The sequence below is a fragment of the Leuciscus leuciscus genome (assembly GCF_965113295.1).
Source record: "Leuciscus leuciscus genome assembly, chromosome: 22".
Lineage (NCBI taxonomy): Eukaryota > Metazoa > Chordata > Actinopteri > Cypriniformes > Leuciscidae > Leuciscus > Leuciscus leuciscus.
The window spans coordinates 11,962,880-11,986,869 of NC_138746.1; the positions used below are offsets into that span (position 1 = coordinate 11,962,880).

The following is a 23,990-nucleotide window of genomic DNA, read 5'->3' on the forward strand; positions in this document are numbered from 1 at the left end:
AACCTTGTCATTACCAAAGTGTCATAACATTTTCATATTTTTCTGACAGGAACAGATATCTAGATTTTCCCACCCACTCAGCTAATGGCCGTATATTCACACGCTTCTACCAAACCTGAATGTTTCTTTTCTGAATGATGTATACCATTTTCTGGCAATGACATTGCGTGCTTGCATGCATGCAGTACTGTACATTATGCTTGTGTGTGGGATGGGTGGGGTGTCTTACAAACTAATACCAGTCATTTTTTACTTTGTGGGTAAAAAAAATGTTTGGTCCCCAGGAGGTTAACAGCTAATAAATCATACAAAATTGTATTTTTGGAAAATTAAAAAATGCAGAGTGTGGATGTACAGTATGTATATGTATGTGCTTTGCATTCTGAGCTGGTGGGATCGCCTTAATTTTTCACGAATTACCACGTGCAAATTCTTGAGCAGCGCATTTTATTACCCTTCAAAACAAAATACCACTGATAGATCTGTATGAGAAGGTCGATAAACAGAACCCCTCATAATCATGCTCTCTCTCTCTCTCTCTCTCACACACACACAGGGTTTCCATGTTCATGTTTTATGGGGACTTTCCATAGACGTAATTATTTTATACTGTACAAACTATTGTATCCCCCAACCCTAAACCTACCCATCACAGAAAACTATTCCCACATATCACATGATTATTTATATATCTTGGATGGATGGATGGATGGATGGATGGATGGATGGATGGATGGATGGATGGATGGGTGGATGGATGGATGGATGGATGGATGGATGGATGGATGGATGGATGGATGGATGGATGGATGGATGGATGGATGGATGGATGGATGGATGGATGGATGGTTTTTATTTGAACTTTATTTCAAATCAGTCTTATATTATGCAGAAATTGAGTTTATAATAGATAGGTAGATAGTACAACACTACATGTTCTGCATTTAAACACAGTGTGAAAACAGAAAGGTGAGATTACTCTAAGAATGGATTGCACACATTGATATATAGCACATTGCATGGGCTTTCTGCGTTTCTTTTAGCTGCAAATTCAGGGATGAACAGTGCAAATTTGCCCAGAAAATCTGCATGGGACAATTCCTCATCTTTGTAGACCCGATTTTGAGAATGTGGAAGATGCAGCAGACAACCACTGACATACTTTACTAGAACTATACATCACAACACCACTGCAATCCAATTCCAAAAACCTTATTCACATACAGTACAAAGGAAGCAAGTTTGTGTTGAAAAGAATGACAATGACTTGATTTAAATATTTATGTTGCAGCCCTTTTAAACAAAATTGTGGATGTTTTGTGAATAATACACGTTTTTTGGGCGGGGTGCACACCCAACGAAGTCCTCCCATGGCCTGATACGGCATTGTTCATAAGCATAGCATTTTGTTCTGTTCTGTTTCTGTTTCTTCTACTTCACTTGAAGGTCAATGAACAAGACTATAATCTTCTGAATGGCACTCTGATGAAGTTTGGCACAGATTTGCACTACAAGTTTGCCAAGTCTTAGCCACTTATCACTTTTGGCACAAGACAAGGAGCCACCTATTGGACACAAAAATAGAATTAAGCACAGCAGAGTAACCAATTTCAGACATGTCACAACAGCAAATTGTGAATAATGAGCTTACCACTCAATTCAGACAATAATAGCTCTGTTGGAGGAGAATTTAGCACCCTGTCAAATGGCTATTGTGGAATAAAAGCCACACACATATTTTATGTTGCGCAACTACACAACACATTGATTATACATGTGACCCTCTACATACAGGTCACAAATATACTGTATGAGACTGTGCTTTTACGCCTCTAAAATTTCTGTAATCTCACTGGTATCCCTTCTGTTTAGATGGCACTCTTGCCTGTTTTGATTCACATGATCTCCATCTGAAAAAAAAAGTATACCAGCTTTCAGTGTTTAAAGTTTGAGATGCCAGTAATGGGTTCACTGACAGGACAGGCACACACAGCCAAAGTCTCACCGCCACTCTTAAAAGCAACATTCACAGAGGACAGGGACATCCAGGGTCACTTTGTCCTTGAGTTAGACGGGCATGGCTTTCATCACACATCTCTCGGCCTTATTTCCTTTCCAATGTGTCTCTATCCCTCTAACCTCTGTCTGATCATCTTCAATGGGAAAATTACATCCGTTACTGTACAAAATTAATTTTGTCATCATTTAAATATATATATATATATATATATATATATATATATATATATATATATATATATATATATATATATATATATATATATATATATATATATATATATGAAGAGTTCAGATGCAAAAGCTTCTAAGTGCCATCTGAAATGTTCTTCTAAAATGATAATTTTGATCAAGCTCGTATATTTAAGTTCAGTAATTTCACTTAAAATGGCGATGAAAAGTACCTATTAATTGTAATTTAAGTGAAATTACTGAACTTAAATATACAAGCTTGATAAAAATGATAATTTTAGAAGAAAATTTCAGATGGCACTTAGAGGCTTTTGCCTCTGAACTCTTCATATATACTATTGAAATTGAATACTTTTACTCAATTGCATTTTTTACCTAATTTCAAAGGTCATCATGACCATATTCTGGGTTAAATTCAAGTTAAGCTTGACAAAATCTGTGGCCTGTGGTTTTTTACTAGAGAACAGAATTTCAGTGCATCACTCAGTTTGTAAAATAGAACAGGAAATGCATTTATAATGAACTTACTATAAAGGCCTATAAGGGCAAGAGAGCCAGAGGGTTTGAAAGCAGTATATATATATATATATATATATATATATATATATATATATATATATATATATAAGTTTGGGGTCAGTAAGATTTTTTTATGTTTTTAAAAGAAGTATCTTATGCTCACCAAGGCTGCATTTATTTGATAAAAAAAACTATTTAAAAAAAAAAAGTAATATTGTGAAATATTATGACAATTTAAAATGACTGTTTTATATTTTAATATATTTTAAACTGTAATTAATTCCTGTGATCAAAGCTGAATTTTCAGCATCATTACTCCAGTCTTCAGTGTCACATGATCCTTCAGAAATCATTCTAATATGATGATTGGATGCTCAAGAAACATTCATTATTATTATCAATGTTGAAAACAGTTGTGTACAATTTTTTTTTATTCTTTGATGAATAGAAAGTTCAAAAGAACAGCATTTATTTAAAATAGAATATTTTCTAACTTTATAAATGTCTTTACTGTAACTTTTGATCAGTTTAACTCATCCTTGATGAATAAAAGTATTGATTTATTTTATTTATTTCCCCCAAAAATAAAATTAAAATTCTTACTGACCCCAAACTTTTGAACGGTAGTGTTTAATGTTACAAAAGCTTTAGATTTCAGATAAATGCTGTTCTTTTGAACTTTCTATTCATCATAGCATCATGAAATAAAAATGTAAATAACTGTTTTCAACATTGATAATAATCATAAATGTTTCTTGAGCATCAAGTCATCATATTAGAATGATTTCTGAAGGATCATGTGGCACTGAAGACTGGATTAATGATGCTGAAAATTCAGCTTTGATCACAGGAATAAATATTCACATAGAAAACAGCTGTTTTAAATTAGAATAATATTTCACAATATTACTGTTTTTGTTTGTATTTTTAATCAAATAAATGCAGCCTTGGTGAGCAGAAGATACTTATTTTAAAAACATAAAATATCTTACTGACCCCAAACTTTTGAACGGTAGTGTGTAGTATATATATTAATGATGCTGAAAATTCAGCTTTGATCACAGGAATAAATATTCACATAGAAAACAGCTGTTTTAAATTAGAATAATATTTCACAATATTACTGTTTTTGTTTGTTTAGATGGCTGTTTTCACATATATATAGTGAATTATGAAAGATTCAAAATAAGTCAAATAAGTTCACGTTTTAAAAAAACTATTTGAAATGTGCGTGCACTGCAATCTCTGAATATGGTATATAATATTTTCGTTGTGTTGAGTCTACAAGATAAAAATCTCCTCTATATGGAGCGGATTATTTTTTGCTGTAGTTAAAGTTAAACTAAGATAACTATCTTGATGTTCCCTGATCTTCTATCAGTTCTTGATCCTTTTGATGTAAAGAGACTTGTACTCTATAAAGGCACATATACCTTTCTCCTCTTCACAGGTGATAGGACAGGATGAAGGGTTTTCTCTTAAAACATCAGAGATTTTAAGTGAATGTGCATGAGCCATCAGTTGCATTTAAAGTGATAAAAAAACACGAGAGCAGACACAGTAACCTTGTTTGTATCCTTTCACCCTTCTTAATGATCTTTGTTTCTGAACAATTGCCACACATTAAATGTGTTAGTTTCTGCCTTTTGACAAAAAATATCCTTTAAATATAATAATTGATCATTTAAGTACATTTTAATCTGACTGAAATGTCAACTAGTTTTAGTCAAGCATTATGTTTGTGTTCAGAGCTGTACTGATACCGTGTTATGCTACTCCTCTGGCTTAGAAAAGAACTTTCAAATAATCTTTCCCCTTCAAGACTTTTGCACTTTGACGTACTGAGGGTTTCAAAATGTTATTAAAGTCCTACATAAATATTTCTCTCTGACGCCTCTTCGTTTCACTTTGTCAGAACAAAAAGCGCATGTGATTTGATCGGTTGTCTGTTTTCCCTTTCATCATCACACAAGCTAGGCAAGGAGGCAATTGTAGCATCGTTGGGGTGACACGCAAATTGATTGCAATCTCTAGAGCCTTTACGTTACCACTTGGGAAAGTAAAGCACAAACATAAAGGAAAATGTTATATTGATTGCTGCAGTGCAATTCTGCTTGTTCACACTTGTAAAATGTTTATCCAGGTCTGAGGTAATGCTTCCGGATGGGTCATTTACAATGAGATATAGATTTTGACAGCACGCCTCATAATGAAGAATACGTAATTCCACTGCAAATTGTCACAGTGTTCTCTTACAGTATCCTTGGAAACCTGCCATGTAGGCAGGGTTACAAAGGCTATTTTTCTTCTTTACGTACTTTGGCTGAAAATAAAATGCATTTAGGGAAGCTAATTCTTAACATGTTGAGCTTCTATAGCTACCTGCCTGAAGACGGTCATCTTTTTGCATTTTCCTTTGATAACTCAATTTAGCATCCATCTGGCATCAATTCAGGCGAATGTCAGGAGTGCTCAATGCATTTGATTTACAGCAATCATGTACGACATGATTTATGCACTCAGGGTTTAATACACATCACCACTTTGTGCCGTGTACATTTCTATTCTGCTTGATTGACAGCGACCTATTAGCTCTCAATTTCACGCGTCTCTGAAGGGACCTGCTGTTTTTTTGTGGAGTTATCTGTTTGTTATTGTTACTTTGAGAGCCTCCTTCTAATTTCAAAGCTTTACAAGACCAGATCCCTCATTTTGGTTGCCCGGATTCCCTGCTGATCACAGTATCTGTTTACGGAAAAGTGAGTCAGTGGTTATTAGCAGTCTCTTTGTGATGATGGCTCTGCCAGAGGCAGCAGGTGAGAGGGGGTAAGTAATTGTCAGACTTGCTGATTAAAGTGGGTTCTCACAGCCTTTGGGCTCCTTATATTTGAATGATTTTGGCTAAAAGAGCTTCTTGTCATTTCAGCCTTCCTGTCTAGATGACAGTGTTATTGGCCTTTTGTAACTTTTCATTTAAAGGGCAAGTCACATGCATGATTACTTATCAAAGACAGTGGCATCATGTTCACACTTAATTCTCTGTGTAGCAGATTATGTAAATGAGTCGATATAATTTCTCTGTAATCATAAGGAAATGTCACCCACTTGCTATTAGAGGTGGAAATCTTAAGATATCTTGGGATTCGATTCGGTGTCAAATGGACTTATATTTTTTCCCATTCAAATGAAAGCTGCTAACCAGTAACAACTTCTCCAAGTATTGCAGGTTCTTGCCGAGTTCTATAAAAATGTTGGTTCAGAGTAAATGAAATGTCACACCAGAGCATCATAATCATCATTGTCAGTCAATGAATGTCTTCTGTGGCTTTGCATGAGAGTGATCTACTTTCGAGCATGTTGATATGTCCCATGATTGTGATTTGTGTAAATAAAGTATTCCATTTAAAATAAAGAATTAATGACACAGAACATTGTATTTGTTTGTTGCCTTTAAGATGTTAAAGCTCATTCTCCCTTTCTGACTGACTGTTTAATTATTATCAGTTCTGTAGCCTATATTAAATGTTGTGGCTCAATTCAGAATTGTATGATGAATCGTTGAATTGATTAAAACTCACAAAAAGTTTAAAATATCAAGTTCACTTTGCAACTGACACTCTCATCTTGTCTCATCTCATCTGTTCGCGGTTTCACACACGTCTGCGTCTTTTCAGATCTGTCGGTACTGGCAGACACCCTCTTCTCATTTCACAGTGCTGGGCTCTGTCAGTCCCTTAGCCTCCTTAGTGTCTAAACATTATGAGGCTCTCCTTTAATAATTCTTCCTAAGCCTTTCAATCTCCCCAGCATCCCTTAGTCTGTCAATCAGCCTTGTAGGCATCCTCTCCTCACCTGTATTCACAAGCCACGAGCACTTCAGAGTTATTAACCATAATGCCCAGGGAGGAACACTGCATCATCCTTACAGTGACAAACAATGGGGAGCTGAGATAGTGCTGACAGGTACAGTCTATCTGGCAGTTCATAAAAGACTTATGTAACTCTGATATAACATGAATAGCAAAGGAATGTAAAGACAGAAGGGAAGGGAGGAGAATAGGACAGTAATTGGTTCTATCCTGCTGGGTCTGTCTACCAGCTGTTTCAGCGTATCCAATGATCATTTCCACCTCAGAATACTGGACAAACTTTGCCATTACACTTGTAATGGCAGCTGTTATGGCAAGTGTATCTTTGTTTCTGCTTAAACTGATGATAATACTGACCACGAAGTGAGATTAAAGGTCACGGTAGCGCTTCAGCAGAAGATGTTATGCTTGTATGGCTTAAATGGTCGTGATGAAAATTGATATCTTACTGGCTCATTCTATTGCATTTGAAGACACTGAGAGCATCTAATATCCTCGCTCAAACACTTCTGTCAGAGACATACCCTACAGGGATTATATGAAGTTTGAACAAGCTGTACTTGAACAAACTTTGTTTGCTCACACTGGAGTACAACTTGCATTGCCTGTTTGTTGTATATAACTCTCAGTTTTCTGTGGACAAACTTGTGGGCAAGGCTTTTGAGAGTATCATAGCGTAGAACATAGGGGTGGTGGCGCAATGGATAAGACACATGCCTTTGGCGTGAGAGACCCGGGTTCGAATCCACTGTGAGACACCAATGTGTCCCTGAGCAAGACACTTAACCCCTAGTTGCTCCAGAGGCGTGCGACCTCTGACATATATAGCAATTGTAAGTCGCTTTGTATAAAAGCGTCAGCTAAATGAATAAATGTAAATGTAAATGTAAATGTAGAACTAGATACCCTCTATTTTAAATCTGGCCTATTGCTTTCCATAGATTCCTGTGATTCCAAATCATTTTTACTCACCCATATCCTTGGTATAGATCTGGTTGGGCATGACCTATGAGCCACAGAGAGACCGTTTTGCACTCACTGTAGTCATTATTCATGACTGTCGAGATCCCATGGCCCTGTCTGTTCTCATCCCATATAGCTGTCCAATTTAGACATAGCTTTTTTTCCCTGTCTGTTTTATCCACTGGTATGTCATGAAACTGTCTCAAATGCTTGTGAAAAGATCCTTGAGAGCGATTTTAGACTTAGGCAGCTAAACTGATGAGTCACCCCTATCCAGTCTGCCCACAAATACGTATATTAGTCAATCCTTAGGTGTGTGTGTGTGCGCGCATTTGCCTGCAAAGGCGTTGAAAGATAAAGGCAGATAAAGTGCTGTTTGACATTAGACCCCGATGTTGATTGACAGGAGGGTATTGCAGGAGTCCACCTGTAAAGCTGACTCATCAGTTTTAGTGAACTTTTTATTAGGTCTCTAACTTGAACGTTAATAGGATCTGTTGTTCACACAACTTGTAGATAAAATCCTGACAGCCTTCATGAAATGAAATTAGTGCTGCAGGTGCTTTCTACTTTAGTGTATCTGTTTGGAATTGGATGCAGAAGATGTTTACCAGTAATGGCATTCAATAATCTCTGAGGCAGAGGCTTTCAACCTTGGGGTCACAACTCCACATGGGCTCACCAAAAACGCTGATGGGGTCTCAGGAGATTTTTATGAATTGTATTTGTTGTATAATTTAAAAAGATTTTAGCATTCTTTTTTTTTTTTTTTGCAGTAATCTAGAACAATACTATACTATTAAAAAATAATGAATTAAATTTAAACCATTTATTTAAAGTCAGCATGAAACAGAATTTGCGTATTTTCCCCCCTATTGTGGCATATATCTGAGTAAAATGGCTTCTGGATTGAGAAAAATGTAGGGCGGGATTGATTTCATCCTTTGAGAATTGATTGGATCTAAGAAGTTATACATTGCTAATTAAATAGAGGGAGTCAGTTGTGGAGGATATAGTCCCAATCTCCGCCAAGACCAGGGGCGGACTGGCCATCTGGAACACCGGGAGTTTTCCCGATGGGCCGCTGGACAATGTGGGCCGGTCCGTTGTTAGGTAAATATATATGAAAAATAAATTATACTGAATGTACGTAGCCTATCCTTCCGTCAGCCCAGACGAATTGCTCGCATGGCCCACTTGAGGCAAAAACTGTAATTTATTTAGCGTGCTCAGTCTCTAAAAGCACTCGTCAATTTCAAAATGTTTGCAATATCCAATCAAATCAAAAGTGGCGGGAATTACTGTCCACAGAAACCGAGCAACAAACGCGGCACTTTTTAATGCTTGAAGAATGCGAGCCGAGGTAAGATAAACAGCTGAACTTGACACGACAATACAGCAATATTTGCCGATTGTTTACAAAAAAAAAAAAAAGAAAAGTTAAACGACAGACATTCATTTCCAGGGATGCAAACTAGGCTACTTCAGACCTTTTCGAATTTCTCAGATTTGAATGCCATTTACATTATTCGTCACACAATGCACAAAGAAAAATTAACGTAGCAGTTTTCAGTATACTGTATACAAGTAAATGTTTGTGTACAGTATCTTCACAATCATTTGAAAATGATCAAAATAACAAAACTCAAAATATCATTCTCATATTACACTAAAACATGGTAAAACTGGCAGCTTTCATATTCAAGTAGCCTATGTCCAGTGTTAGGAAAGTGTCTTATACTAAAGGGGGTTCAAGGTGCGTGCGTGTGCGCAGGCCTCGATGCAGAGGTCAAAACACAACACCTCACAAGGTGCAAAAAAGATGAATATGCATAAGTGTCACTGACTGAACACCCTTAAACTGTTTTAACCGTTTGCTAGCACTTATTTGTGTGAATCAGGATTTAGCTATCTTGTTTGCATTTCATTGCAGGACCAAATATTGTTCCAAGTTGGATAGAACAGCAGAGATGGGATGAATGCGCTTTTAATTATTGTGTCAGACATTGACAACCTGCAGTGCGACACACTACCCTCAATCCTCCCATTAGACAGGATGAGTGCCAATGAAGGGATGCCCAAATGATTTGTTACAGTTACAGAGTCAATAATTATACAATTGGAAAAATAATGTCTTGTTTTTAACAACACAATTTGCTGTCTGGGAAATCTTAGTGTGTAGCTTAATGCTGTGACATGGGTGGGGTGGGGGATTGTACTCATCTTGGAACCTAAGAAATGGCTCTTAGACCTAAAAAAGGATGAGAACCCATTAGAAATACTTCACTAGAATGTGTTTGCATCTGGAGTGAAAAAGCTTTTTTTGTCAGTTTTTACACCTCAAGTTCATGAAACACAGTCTTTCACTTTCTCTCCGCCTTTCTCTCTTTTCTGGAGTCACAAAGTCTGTGTGAGATTTGGTGCTATTCTCAGTGAAAGCAGGTTGTGGGTATTGGGTGAACATTGTGTCTGGCCTTTCAGAAGCTTAGTTTAATCTCTGATTTGTAAAGCAGGGTTGCAAAATGCTTTCGCTGTCCAGCTGTGACCACTCAGCCAGGCCAGCGTGACCATTTCTGAAATGTTTCACATGTCATTATTGTTTGTATTAGAGAAAAGGGCAAAGAAATCTAACAACATGATAACTGTTTTTTATTTTTTTTATTTTTTTTTATTTCTGTTATTTGTTAGTTGATTGTGATTTGTAAAACTGTACCTGTTGCTATGCTTTTACCAGCAGGCTTTCTTGGTGTGAGAGCTGATTTCATGTCCCAGACGCATCATATAATGGACCAAAGTTGGTATAATGGCAGACATTAAATAATGCAAGATATCACAAATCTGAATTGACAGAATCAATTCTGTTGTCACCCCAATATACTAATATGTATTTCTGTCAGGACCACTATCGTCAAATACGATTGGCAATTGCCTACAGTTAGGATTGGCGGTATGGTTCTGTTCTGGGCAAGAACTCCCTGCGCATCCATGCAGCCTAGCACGGATAAGAGCAGGGAGAGCAGCAACAGGGTAAACAAAACAGAACCAACATGAATGTATTGCAGATATCATTAATTCAAGATTTTAAAGTACAAGGGGAATCAGAATGCCATACTGACTGACGAGAGGAGGATCTGGGGATGGAGGAGGGTAATTTGCTTCTGAGAAACGCGATAGCTGTTGATAATACTGAAGGGTCTTATATACTGTATGTATACAGTGATAGGCGTTGTGTTCCTATAGGTAGACATGGATCAGCTGAGTGTCAGCTTATGCGAGCTTGACTAACGTGACCTACCAGAACTGACGCTACGCTTAATATTTAGTTACTGTATTTATTTGAGGCTTTACGTGGACAGGAGAGGAGTATTGAAAATGCCTTCAGCACAATAGTGCATGATGTTATGCACAAGATGCAGAATTATGAGCAAATAAGACTGTATTACATTTCCAACATTTATGAGAAGGAAGCAGCTTTATGGGATGTGGAGATATTTGATAGCCTTTATCCATTTTCTGTTAGAGAATGGTAGTAGTTTATTGTTGTAGTTTCTGATATGGCCAGCAGCCATATCACCCTAGGTAGCCCATGACTGGTTGCCCACTGAAGCTAAGCAGGGTTGAGCCTGGTCAGTACCTGGATGGGAGACCTCCTGGGAAAACTAGGTTGCTGCTGGAAGAGGTGTTAGTGAGGCCAGTAGGGGGTGCTCACCCTGTAGTCTGTGTGGGTTCTAAAGCTCCAGTATAGTGATGGGGACACTATACTGTCAAAAAGCATCGTCCTTCTGATGAGATTTTAAACCAAGGTCCTGACTCTCTGTGGTCATTAAAAATCCCAGGATGTCCTACGAAAAAGAGTAGGTGTTCGGCATTCTGGCTAAATTTGCATCTTTGCAATTTGCAATTATCTCTGTCTATCATCTTGGCCTCCTAATCATCCCCATATATACTGATCGGCTTCATCACTCTGTCTTCTCTCCACCAATAAGCTGGTGTGTGGTGAGCGTTCTGGTGCAATATGGCTGCCGTCGCATCATCCAGGTGAATGCTACACATTGGTGGTGGTTGAGGAGATTCTCCCTTCTGTAAATCGTTTTGCATGCTGAGAAAAGCACTAAAAATGTCACAAATTATTACGATATTCCCCAAAACGGCAGATATTGAGCATAAAGCGGTATCATAAGATTTGTGTTCTGTTGTCATTCATTCATAAAGAAATCTAACCTATCAATGCATTTTAAAAATTCCATGTCAGCCTATCATTCCGCATTGTTCGTTGAGCTGTCGTGTCAACCTTCTCCTCCCCTCTGCCACCAGTCTTGTCCCCACTTGTGCTGTGGGAGGTAGGCTATCACAGGATCTGACAGTTAGATGGAATTCTGTCAGCAGAGTTCTATCGGTACGTTATGCGGGAGTCACGTCCAAGAATATACATTTTTCCTGTATTTACACTCTTCCTGAATCTCTCTGCTAGAACTAAAAACGATCACATTGTTTGCTTTGGAGCTGGAGCCCAACTGGACATCTGGAGTCTGCAGACCGACTTGAAGATATCCATTGCATTTTCCATTAATACTCCACTGTGTAGAGAAGGAGAGGACAGGAGGGAGAGATGAGATAAAGACCAGGAGTGACCTTTGTGTAATGAAGAGAGAGAAAAACTAGTTTAATTTCTTGACAGCATGTCGTCTTCATGAGGAAACTCACAATTTATCATGCTTGGGACATTTGTGGATGAGCACACATTAGTAAAACTTAGTCATGTTTAAATACTTCTGGAAATTCATTGCAATTCTGCTCACATTTAGTCTGGTTGTAATACTGCAATTTGTATTGTATTATGCACAGTATTATTCGCCACTGATAAATAATCATTAGTCTGTAACATTTTATCTCATGTTAATCTATGCATTGCTGCCTAAGCTTTTATATCTCCAAATCTACAACTAATTAATGTTGGGCTAAAACATTCTGGTTGCGAGGAGCATTGAGTATTCCAGGGATGAACAACTGAATTACTCTGAGACTGCTCAGGGGCTTTCTCTACTTTAGATGTGAATCTAAACTGATTCTATTGCCATGGCAATCTCAAAGCCACCCACTCATATCTGAAAGCTCACATGCACATATGCATCCAAAACTCATCGAGGCGTTGACTCTGATGTTGTTGGTGTAAGTAAATGGGGTTCAGCTGGTCGTTTGTAGCCTCAGGCTCTCGATGGGCAGGGAGTTTATGGTCTCTCATGGGTAAATTTACATCTTTCTTTTCAGATCAGGAGTGCAGAAATGCATTTAGTTTTGTTTTCAAGGTTCTGCAGCTGAAACCGTCTGTCTTTAGATGAAGCATTAACTTTGAACTAGCAATGAACAGTCACTCAGTGGAGTCTCATTAAGCATCATTGAGTTGTATTGCTCAAAGATAAGATTAGATTCTGACACAACCTCTGCATAAATCATATTGAAATCAAATCCAAGAAATGGTTATTTTGTGTTTTGTAGATTCAGAGCTATAATTCATGACTTATTGTACCCTGGAAATCCAGAGTTCTCGCCAGAGCACAAGTTGAATTTGCTCAGTGAGAGTTACTCTGGCGTCGAGTAATGATGCTCATTAAATATGCCCTTGTATCCGAGCTGCACCAATCACATCGGGTTATCTGATATAGGCGGACCAGAGGCGAGCTAAACGGATGACGACAGCGCTGTGACGTCGAAGTCATTAGTAAACATTGCAAGATGGCTACGGATGAACACCAGTTGTTTGAAATGGCTTTGGTCGCTACAATGAACGAGTTAGACTTGGCTTTTTATGTAAAAGAGGAACAGAAGATGGCGCTCGAATCGTTCCTTTGCAAGAAGGGCGTTTTTGCTGTTTTGGTGACCGGATACGGCAAGAGTCTAATCTACCAGTTAGCTCTCCTGGTAGCTAAGCGTATGGGGCTTGTTGTGATTGGTCGTAGTGTTATCCAATTGCATGCAGTGAGATTTTCAAATGCATGCTTGGTGCCGCCCCTCGAGCTGGCCGATTTTCATTAGTCGATGCCAGACCATTAATCTTTCAGATTTAGGTCTGGATTTCCAGGCTAGACTTATTGTGCACTGGGAGTCAACCTAGACAGAGAGCTGCCTCAGCTGTTTTTAAAACTCACTTATTCAGTATCTTGACTCAGTGAATGATAACAAACATGGCTTCCTATCTTTGTGCCCATTGGTATGATAATTTGTAAAAGTAAAACACAAAGGCAACCACAAATTGGTCTGTATCCATTACTTCTTTGTGTGTGATTTGTTTATTTATACAGGATAAGTTTTAATGTACATCCGTTCCACACATACGCTACCATTTGAAATTTTGGAAAGAAGCCTCTTATGCTAACAAAGGCTGCATTTATTTGATCAAATATACAGTACAAATTTTTATATTGTGAAATATTATTATAATTTAAAATATAATTTAAAAAGTAATTATTTCATGAGATGGCAAAGCTGAATTTTCAGCAGCCATTACTCCAGTCTTCAGTGTCACCTGATCCTTCAAAATAACATTTCTTATTATTATCAATGTTTAAAACAGTTCCTTGATATCTTTTTTTGTGAAAACCATGATACATTTTTTCAGAACTCTTTGATGAATAGAAATTTCAAAACAACATTGACTTAAAACTCAATTTTATTATAACAATGCAAAAATCTATATTGTTACTTTTGATCATTTTAATGCATCCTTGCTGAATAAAAGTATTAATTTATTAAAGAACATGCTAGTGTATACATATTGCATTTATTTGAAACATTCTTATATATTTTTATGCATTCTATTTAATATTTGAAATGAAAAATCGTTCAGCATTTACTCACCCTCATGTCCTTCAAAACCAATATGATATTTTCAAGTCTATTAAATAAATAAATAAATAATCCTCTTTTATGAATATCAGAAAATCTTCTTTTCCACCGAAGAAAAACAAAATTTGGGGGGTGAATTTCCATTTAATATCTTTTTGCATTTTTCATCTCTAAACAAAATCCATAAAGTGATTTGAGTTGTAGTTTTTTCACTGGTTGTAATTCTTAGTACGCTACTTAATTAATGATGGTATAATGGCATTATCATTATTATCATCATTATTGAAAACAGAATTAGCCTGTTCAGTTGCACTGGAAATGTCATAAATTTAACAGTGAAGTGTAAAGATCACATAGATCCAACCAGCCCTCTCATTCACCCATAACACCAAGCAGAACATAGGAGCTCAGGGAGTTTGCTGCCATCTGGCTGATGAAACCTTCCATTCAACATCACTTCACCAGGAAATGACAGTGGAGAAAAGCAGAACACTTCCAAAAGAACATCAGAGGAAATGCAGTGATATTTGCTATCCTCCTTGCTTTCCTGCTTTGTATTTTATTCACAGAACGATCTTCCTTTCTCATCCTGTGATCTCATCCGATTGTCCCTTTGTGCTTTGCATCTTTTTATTGTACGCTTGCTGTGTTAGAATGTCTGTAATTGCTGTCAATATCAGTTCAGGCAGTTTAGAAAAGAGTGGAGAAAAACATTACCTTTATTTACAGTTTCCTTGCTGTGTGATGCAGGCTAGTGTGAACATGTTAGCTCAGACTTGAAGATAAGATTCTTTCTATCTCAAATGACCCCTGTGATGCGAGAGAGTTGTTTGATGTGCTCAGACCAGCATGGTCAGTATTTAACATGTTTCACTAGTCTTTTTTCTTTAAGCACACACGCTGAAACTTTTATTGAGCGAGCGAGCATTTGTACTGAACAGGTGATACTCAAGATAATGAAAGCAATAACACCCCATTCAGATGTAAAACTTTTATCTGTAATTCTTTTTTTTTTCATTGTTATATTAAAGTAACTTCTGTTCAAGTGCTGTAGACTTTCTATGTTAGAAATGTGAAATGTGGCGACTCATGGTCCGAGCAGCTGTACGCTTAAAATTAAAGGTTACAATTAGAATCGAAAAAGCATTTTACAGCCTGACGTGTCTGTAGTATGTGAGTGGTGCATCATGATGTTAGACTAAATCGCTCCCATTATAATCAGTTGTGTTGTTTACACTGGATGCTCCCGTTGCTGCGTTAAATTTTTTTCAGACTGGCACTTTATTTTTCCTGTTCGTTCAAAAGTTTAAAGTCTCTTTTTCGGGATTCTTTGATGAATAAAAAGTTCAAAAGAACACTATTTATTTGAAATAGAAATCTTGTGTTACATAGAGGGATTTAATGCCACTTTTGTTCATTTTAATGCACCCTTCCTTGCTGAATAAAATATATATGTGTATATTCAATTCAACATATTAATATATTTTGTCTTCTGACTGTTATATCAAAGTCAGTATGTGAACTTAAATTGTTATATTTGGTTTTTATTTTAACCATGTGTACAGTATATGCAGTTGTACCATTACTATCATTATAATTTATAATAATTATATTGACCTGTTATACGCATGGATTACTCTTTGACAAAGTGGTATTCATAGTTATTCACAAATGTTGTAATTGCTGAAATGATTGCTGTTATTAAACATTCTGAGATTATGTGCAGCTTTAACGCTATATCAACATGCCTTTGATGCAGTAAATGGTTCCTTCATGTGATTCATAACATGCCATAGGAGAACTATTTACACTTTCACATTTTTATTATCTTCTGTAGTTCTTTGGCAAACCATGTGCTGGTGCTTGTTTAAATAACCCAGAAACTAAAACACTGTTCAGTTTCTTTTTTTACTGTCTTTGCTGATGCTTAAAAAAGGGGGGTTATCAATGCAATAGCTGAGGAGACTATGTTGTACATCACAGAGTATTTAAAAAAAAAAAAAAATGACAAGGAGGAAACTAAACACCCTCCTATTCGCTGATTTCACGCAGCCGCCATTTTGAAATCGAAAGTGAGGCTCCGGTGGGAAGAACCCCGGAAGTAAAGATAAACAACAATGCCTTGGATTACCAACCTAAAGCTGCTGCCGCGATTTATACTATTGGATGTTACTATTCAATATAGGATATGTATATAGTTCATTCCTGCTTCTTTTTTTACATTCTGAATTATATATAAAAAAATTATTTTATTTATAAATGAATTTCACTGTATATAGTCTAAAGTATGAAAGAAATGTATGTACATTTTTAGAATTGACACACCATCATTAAACACAACAATACGCCATCGCATTCACGACTCTCCTGTGATTAAAGGCGACACTTCCGGTTTTCTTCCCACCGGAGCCTCGCTTTCGATTTCAGAATAACGGCTGCGTGAAATCAGCGTATAGTATTTGAATTAGACTCAGCGAGGTTGTGTGTGTGTGTGTGTGTGTGTGTGTGTGTGGGTGGGGGGTGATCTGGGATGTAAGAAGGACACAGTCAAGAACAAGGTTCAAGAACTCTGAAGGACACCATATCTGCTTGATGAGAGCGAGTGATGAGGATGGTAACAAGAAATCCCTGCCCCATCCCCCAGTTCCAAGGCTGATTTGATTTTATGATGAGATGTCAAGTTCTCCATTACCAAGCAAAGAAATTGAAAGGTGTCTTGAGATAAAACAATATCATCTTGTGATTGGCAATGTCGCGACCCTTCAGCCAAACCCCTTATCAGCTCCTGCAGACCTAAATACAGGAGGTCATGTTCTCTCTATCTGAAATTGGACTTTACTAGATGTATTTATTTGTAATTGGAACTCTGGTTCTATAGCTCTTAGATATATATATAGTATCATCAGGACTGGTTTTCTCTCTATTAGGGCAAAGCAAACAAACTTGCAGGCTCATAAAATGGTTGCAGACAAAAAAAAATTGTCTCATAATTCACGATATTAGTCTGGCGGTATTAGTTTTTATTCTTATTTTGTATAGCACGAAGTCTCAGGATTTACAAGGCATTACAAGGCTATCAGGTGCAATTACATTTAGAAAAAGCGAGCACAATCACCCCACTTCACCTTGATAGAGAGACAGATACTGCCTAGTTCCAGAAAGAGTGTTTAAACTTCTCCATGGTAGGACAGATAAATACATGAAACAGTCTCATTCAGTAGATTAATGTTTCATATAGCCCTTGTCCCTGGTCGACTTCAGGGGACAGTAGGCACAATTTGAGGCACATTTCTTGTGAAACCTGAGGCAATTTAATAAATGTTTTTTTTCTCAAGGACGATAAGAGAAGCATCAGTAGCCTTCTCCGTCTTCGTCCCTGTCTCAGGGACACAACTCATCTCATCTGAGAAACTGAGCAGTATGTAAAATCAGCTATTGAGAACTGTAATATATGAGCCACTTATGGTAAAACATGACTCTTTACGTTTCCTCAAGTGGCTGGGCATTTATTCTGAGTTGCCAGTAACAGAAGGTGTGCAATTAGGGTGTTTGAGTCCTTGGTTGTTTTGAGGGCAGTTTAGAATGAGAAAATGTCCCCAAAGGCTCATAGCTTTAAACAAGCAGCTCCAGACAGGTAGAAGGTCTTATTTTTGGCTCAGTCTGCATGTGTGCGTTTGAATAGGGGAAGTAAATGGGCTTGAAACCCCACAGTCTGCACCTGCCTCACAGTCTGTCTTTGCTTACGTTATGACATAAAGGCACAGTCACTCCAGCCATATCGCTCCCTTACTTTTCCTGGATAGATCAGAATTGTTGGCCCAGAGTCAATGATGCAAGAAAGCCAAGAAAGTGTTTGTTATGGATGGGAGAGCATCTCACTTGGACCGCTCACAATGTTATGTTATAGAGAGTTGCACTCCTACAGGTTATGTTTATTTCTGTTGTGGATGCTGACAGTTTTTGAGGAGATTCTGAAGGGAATTTGATGAGTTTCTTGGCATTCCCAAACGCAGACTCCCAAGGGCACCAACACACATACATCTTGACTGCAAATACCTTTCCCTTCTAAATTTAACTATGCCATCATTTTCCTGTCAGACTTCTGTTTCAGGTGGGAGGTATTAAAATATTCACACTTGAAGCAACATTGAAGGGCCTTTTACAATCATCCAAAGTCTCAGACAGTCAAATTAGTCCAATTTAATGACATGCTGAGGAGTAGGAGAAAATGATGTTATCATAAATAGGAAATGAACTAAAATCTTGGAGTCTGACCAAAGAAAGCAGAAATGCTGTCAACACATTCACAGATCCACAAGAGGTACAGTCTTATACTCTGACTTCATACTGTTTACTCCACTGCATTAAAGAGATGCAAAAATAAATGTCATACACTACACTAATGTCATACACTAGATCTGCGACAGAGCATACCTGATGGAGCACAGCTTCTATTCCCTCAGCTCCTGGGAATTCTCTGGCAGAATGAAGATGTATTCCTGAGGTTTGATTTACAGGAGGCATTATAATATGCTAAATCTGTTTGTTTGGGGCTGAGGCAATAATATCATGAAATCAGTGATCATACCACAACTTAATACATAAAATAGCATCCTAAATATTTTTTTAAATCAGTCCCTTACTCCAAAAATCCTTGTTTTTAGTATTTTAGTGTTTGTCTTACACGAATATCTAAATATCCTTAAAGTAGTTTTCCTAAAGTCAAATTAATATTATGAAGTAAATAATATAAGGTATTAACTAATTATTTTTGGTGTTTATTAGTAGTTGTATAAATTATTGAATTAAGTTAAGTTATGTTATATTATGCTTAAATATTTTGGTTAGATTTACACTTAAATTGATACATTTATACTTAATCATTATAATAGTTAATTCATACTTAAAAACAATTTGCCAATGTGATAGGGGGAAAAATACAAAATATATTTTATGAAAACAATTCTTATCTCGCATAATTTTACTCCTCAAATTACTTTATATTGTTTTAAAGATAACAGGGCAAAAAAAACAACAACAACATATAAATGAATAAAGTAATTTTATTTTTGCAGTGCTGGTGTACCTGCTGGTCCTTATTCTGATCCAAAGCAAAGAAATGCTTCATGAATATCAAGAGGTTGTGAATGAACTGCAGATATTGATCCACAAGTAGAGATGAAAGCAGTTTATGGTAATTTTTTATCTGAAGATGTTGAATGGAAAACTTGCGTAACATTTCAGCCACAGTGTTGCTTCACATGAGATAAAAATGAGACAAGTTGTACACTATCGCAAGGCTCTTTCGGATATAGTAACCCACTATAACTGTATTTGCTTTGAGAATAGAATGCAAACAATGTTTCTTACATCTACTTTTTCTCTCTCCTCTTTTTTTACTCCCTCCCTCTTCCTTCACCGCTGCCCTCTTCTATCTTCGCTGGAGCAGTGGATCACTTGGGCATTGAGTTCATGGGTAAGAAAAAGAAAGCACTTTCTTATTGGCACAGCAATGAATCATGCTTAGAGAGTTTATATGAGCCGAGGTGGCTGTGTATCTGCTTTGTGCAGTCGTGCTTCTCTTTTTATTGCATGTGTTTGAATGTGAACGTTCCTGTTATCTCTTTTGACTGTGCACTGTATGTGGGCCAAAATGTTGTTTTCCCTTCTTGACTCCTCACAACAAACAGCTTCTATAAAGATATCCCAGAGTCATCACAAATGCGTTTCACATTTGAGGAGATGTAATATTTGAAGCATAAGACTGCTTCATTCACGTTTGACAGGACGAGAATTGACCAGATCTTAAAGTTATTTGAACTATCTACCAAAGCATAGTGGTGCAGAGACATACAATTAAACTAGTTTAGAATCAAATAATCACCCTGTGCACTTAGTCTAGTGTGTGGTCAGAGATTCGTAACAGAGAGCAAATTATAAATGCACACTGTTGAGATCATAGGTGTCAACTAACTGTGCCTTTCATTTGCTCTCAAACTAATCTCTAATGCATTCCACTGCAGAATTTAAATGCTCTTTGGTCTCCTTGGAAACGGCATTGAAATGTTGAAAGGAAAGTGACAGGAGACAGTTAGAGTGAATTCATTTTGTTGGCACTGTTTCTGAGATAACAGTCTCAGTGTCTTTACCACATATTTGTGTTTTATAAAATTGTTAGACATTTGACCTCACACATGTAGGCTAAAAGTTGAGTTCTGTAAAATAATATGCAATATGTAATATGTATTTTTTTGCCCAAATACACAATTATCTGCTTTGCATCACATAACCTAAAATAATTGCTTCAGATTCTGTATTAGCCCATATTAAGTGACATTTCATTTGACTTTAATGTGACATAATCTCGTGCCTTAGAGCGAGAAATGTCTATCAGTATTTTGATTATAGAGCTTGGAAGATTCCCAGAGCTGTAGATCGATGGGTGAGTGAGGGTAACGGGCAGATGGATTTTGTTCACGTTGATTTCCAATTTCCATTTTTGAGGCCTATAGCACGCCTCTTCCTTTAGGTTCCTGATTGAGAGTAGCCGGCTCTTCACTCACTTTGATATCTGGATTTCGATTGTTTTTCCTTTTTTCTTTTCGTCCAACCAAACTCTACAAGATAAATGCACTCACTTATGTCAGCACACTCGTATACAAGTTGGTCATCAGGTTGTGATTTCATCAGGTTAATTACTGAACTGGTACTTTCGAATAGCTCAACCAAAGACTTAAGATTTCAAATATGAAATCTATTCGTAAGCTTGGTGAAAAGCTTTGGAGGATTTGATGTTTTCCCATTCAAAAGAGATAGGAGCTGCAATTGCATGACAGAAATACACAGAAAAAAAATGATTTGTTGAATTTAATCAATTTTTTTTATCGTAAGTGGTTGCACACAATTGATTTTAGCTACATTTAAACAAATGCATTAAGTTGAACTAAAATTGATTAAGTTCAACTTAATGCATTTGTTTAAATGTAGCTAAAATCAATTGTGTGCAACCACTTACGATAAAAAATGTTTATTAAATTCAACGAATCATTTTTTTCAGTGTAGCTGCCCATGGGGCGTATCAAAGATGGCCGCCGAGTGAAATGGCTTGTCTTAAAGGTACTTTGGCTCAACATACTTGTTTAACAGCCTTTCCTCAACGGCTTGGGTTGAAATTCATTTTATTTTACCCAAAAATAAAAATACTGTTTTTATTAGTTTCAAACCTGTATGACTGTTTTTCTTTTGCAGAACACAAAAGAACATATTTAGAAAAATCAAACTGATATCTATCTATCTATCTATCTATCTATCTATCTATCTATCTGTCTGTCTGTCTATATATTTTTCCACCTGTCTATCTGTCTGTGCATCTGATTGTCTGTCTGTCTGTCTGTCTGTCTGTCGAATTCTGAGTCATTGAACGAAAAGGGGGGCACTCCAGTCTTAGATGTCATGAATATGCACAAATGTAAGCCACAAGACCACATGAAGTGTGTCATTTGAGTCAGGACCTAAGTGTTTTGATTCTGTCATCTTAAAAAGAAGATTGTGAAGGCTGAGACGGTCTTTCATGCATTGCTTTATCTCACACAGCTGTAGGACTCAGCATGACAGCTTGTTTAAGCCTTTGTGTGATGGTTTGATAGTTTCCATGTGCACACTCAGAGCTCAGAATGATACATGTATAGACAGTTTCACTTCCTCTTAGCAGCAACGGCAAAGAGTGGACTACATTGATGAAAGAGTGTAGAGTGATTCCTCCAATCCTTTTTAAGATCACATACTGTGCTTGGCTTTCCCGTTAGTGAGCACATAGAGAAGACAGAAGTAAATGTATAGAATAAAATGGGGATCCTTGAACAATTTGAAAAACAAATGTTTTTTTGTTAGTTAGTTAGTAGTACTGATAGCCCTGCTCATAGATTCAGAAAAAGAAAAAAAAACTTTTTAAAATAATACAAATAATTCTGACCAGTATTTGGTTAAGGTTTTTTTTTTTACGTTTTTTTTTTAATGTTTCATTAAAAATAAAAGAGCTCTGAACTGACAGTTTGGGATTTTAATACTGTAGACTCTGTTATTAGAGGGTAACTAAACCCTAAACCAACTTTTTTTAGTTAATGATCTGTAAAAATGGGGCTTTATTAGTGCTGTTCATTGATTCAAGCAGTTTTTTTTACATTTGTGTTTAAAGTGTTTTAATTTTACAAAATATGGTGTAAAAACGTCTGAGTGCTGCCCTCTTCAGGTTGAACGGTGGCTACTGCAGTTGAATTTTCCTATTGGAAGTTGTGGTACCCTCTGACGTCAGAGGGTACCAGCTAACCACGCCCTTGCCTACAGAGAGATACGTCTCAGATGCACGCCCCCTCTCCACTGGGCTCTGCCCACTTTTCCAGCATTTTTCAAATATTGCCAGTGGGTGGAGTCAGGCTCTGACCAGGGGTTTAGTTACCCTTTAAGGAACCATTTTGCAATTCAGTCATGTGATGTATACAGATGTATGGTCTACATATTTACTGCTTCTGGGTCAATCCTATGGGGGAATTCATTAAGAATGCTAAACAGGGTGTCCGCAGGGTCTTAAAAAGTATTAAAAGTTGATAAATCAATTTAGAGAAAATTAAGGCCCTTAAAAAGTATTAAAAAGTCTTAAATGCCATTTTCCAAGGTACTAAATTGTGTATTATCTTTTCATTATATATATTTGTCCAAAGAGGTTGTATGCTAAAGTTTGCCTGAATTGAATCATTGCGTCTGCAAATAGTGGGATTCTGTGTAGTTTATTTATGGAATCCCGCTAGATTTGACGTCATCTGTTACCGCGCTTATTGACTGACTGCACTGCTGCGTGTCGTGCGTGATAATGCATATGTCTCTCTACGCCCGTTTGTTAAACAACATCGTTGTTAAACCACTTATCGTACAGAACGTACGTATACACTCAAGTCAGCATATGGTTATCGTGTCTATATTGTTTTATGTTCATGTTAAGAAAAACAAAAAAACAGATGCTCGAGGAGTGAGAAAACGCGCTGCAAAGACACAAAGATAACGGTGTGCTGAGCGAAGTTTCTAACAGCACTTTGTGTTTTCTGTTCTTAAACATGTCTCCTAGCCTGACAAGCCAGACCCACATCAAGATGTTAGGTCTGGGAACACACCATTGGCAGGGCTTAATCCGAGGGGCGGGATAAATGGTTCAAATTCCCTCTGCACGCAATAGGATAGCGCTACAACCAACCAGAGTGTTTCCCCACCAGCGGAGCTAGATGATAGATTAAACTTTTCTTCGGCAAAACTCTGAACACATTGTCCTTTAAGAATGACTTTAGTGCCGTTCCTTGTTCTTTTCTCAAAGAAAAGCTTAACTCAATTCTTCCAGAGTCGCGACCAAAGCCGATTCAAAAGACCGCTGTTCGGCAGCAGCAGCCATCTTCAATTCACGCGGAACCGTCACAATCTCTGCCGTCATTATGTTAAGCCCGCCCACTGACTCTATACACGTTGTGATTGGCCTGACTAGAGTTTGTTTTTTCCAGCTAGACTTGCTAGACGACCCTGGCTGCAAAATAAAATTTGCTG

General features: G+C 37.2%; 1 protein-coding gene across 1 annotated transcript in view; it reads left to right on the forward strand.

The window, feature by feature from the left end:
- The window catches only part of nrg3a (neuregulin 3a), a 331,337-nt gene that overhangs the window by 278,682 nt on the left and 28,665 nt on the right, over positions 1–23,990 (forward strand). The window contains exon 4 of the mRNA XM_082154121.1: positions 19,855–19,881. Within this exon, the coding sequence (XP_082010247.1) occupies positions 19,855–19,881 (27 nt within the window). The remainder of the gene's footprint in view (positions 1–19,854; positions 19,882–23,990) is intronic.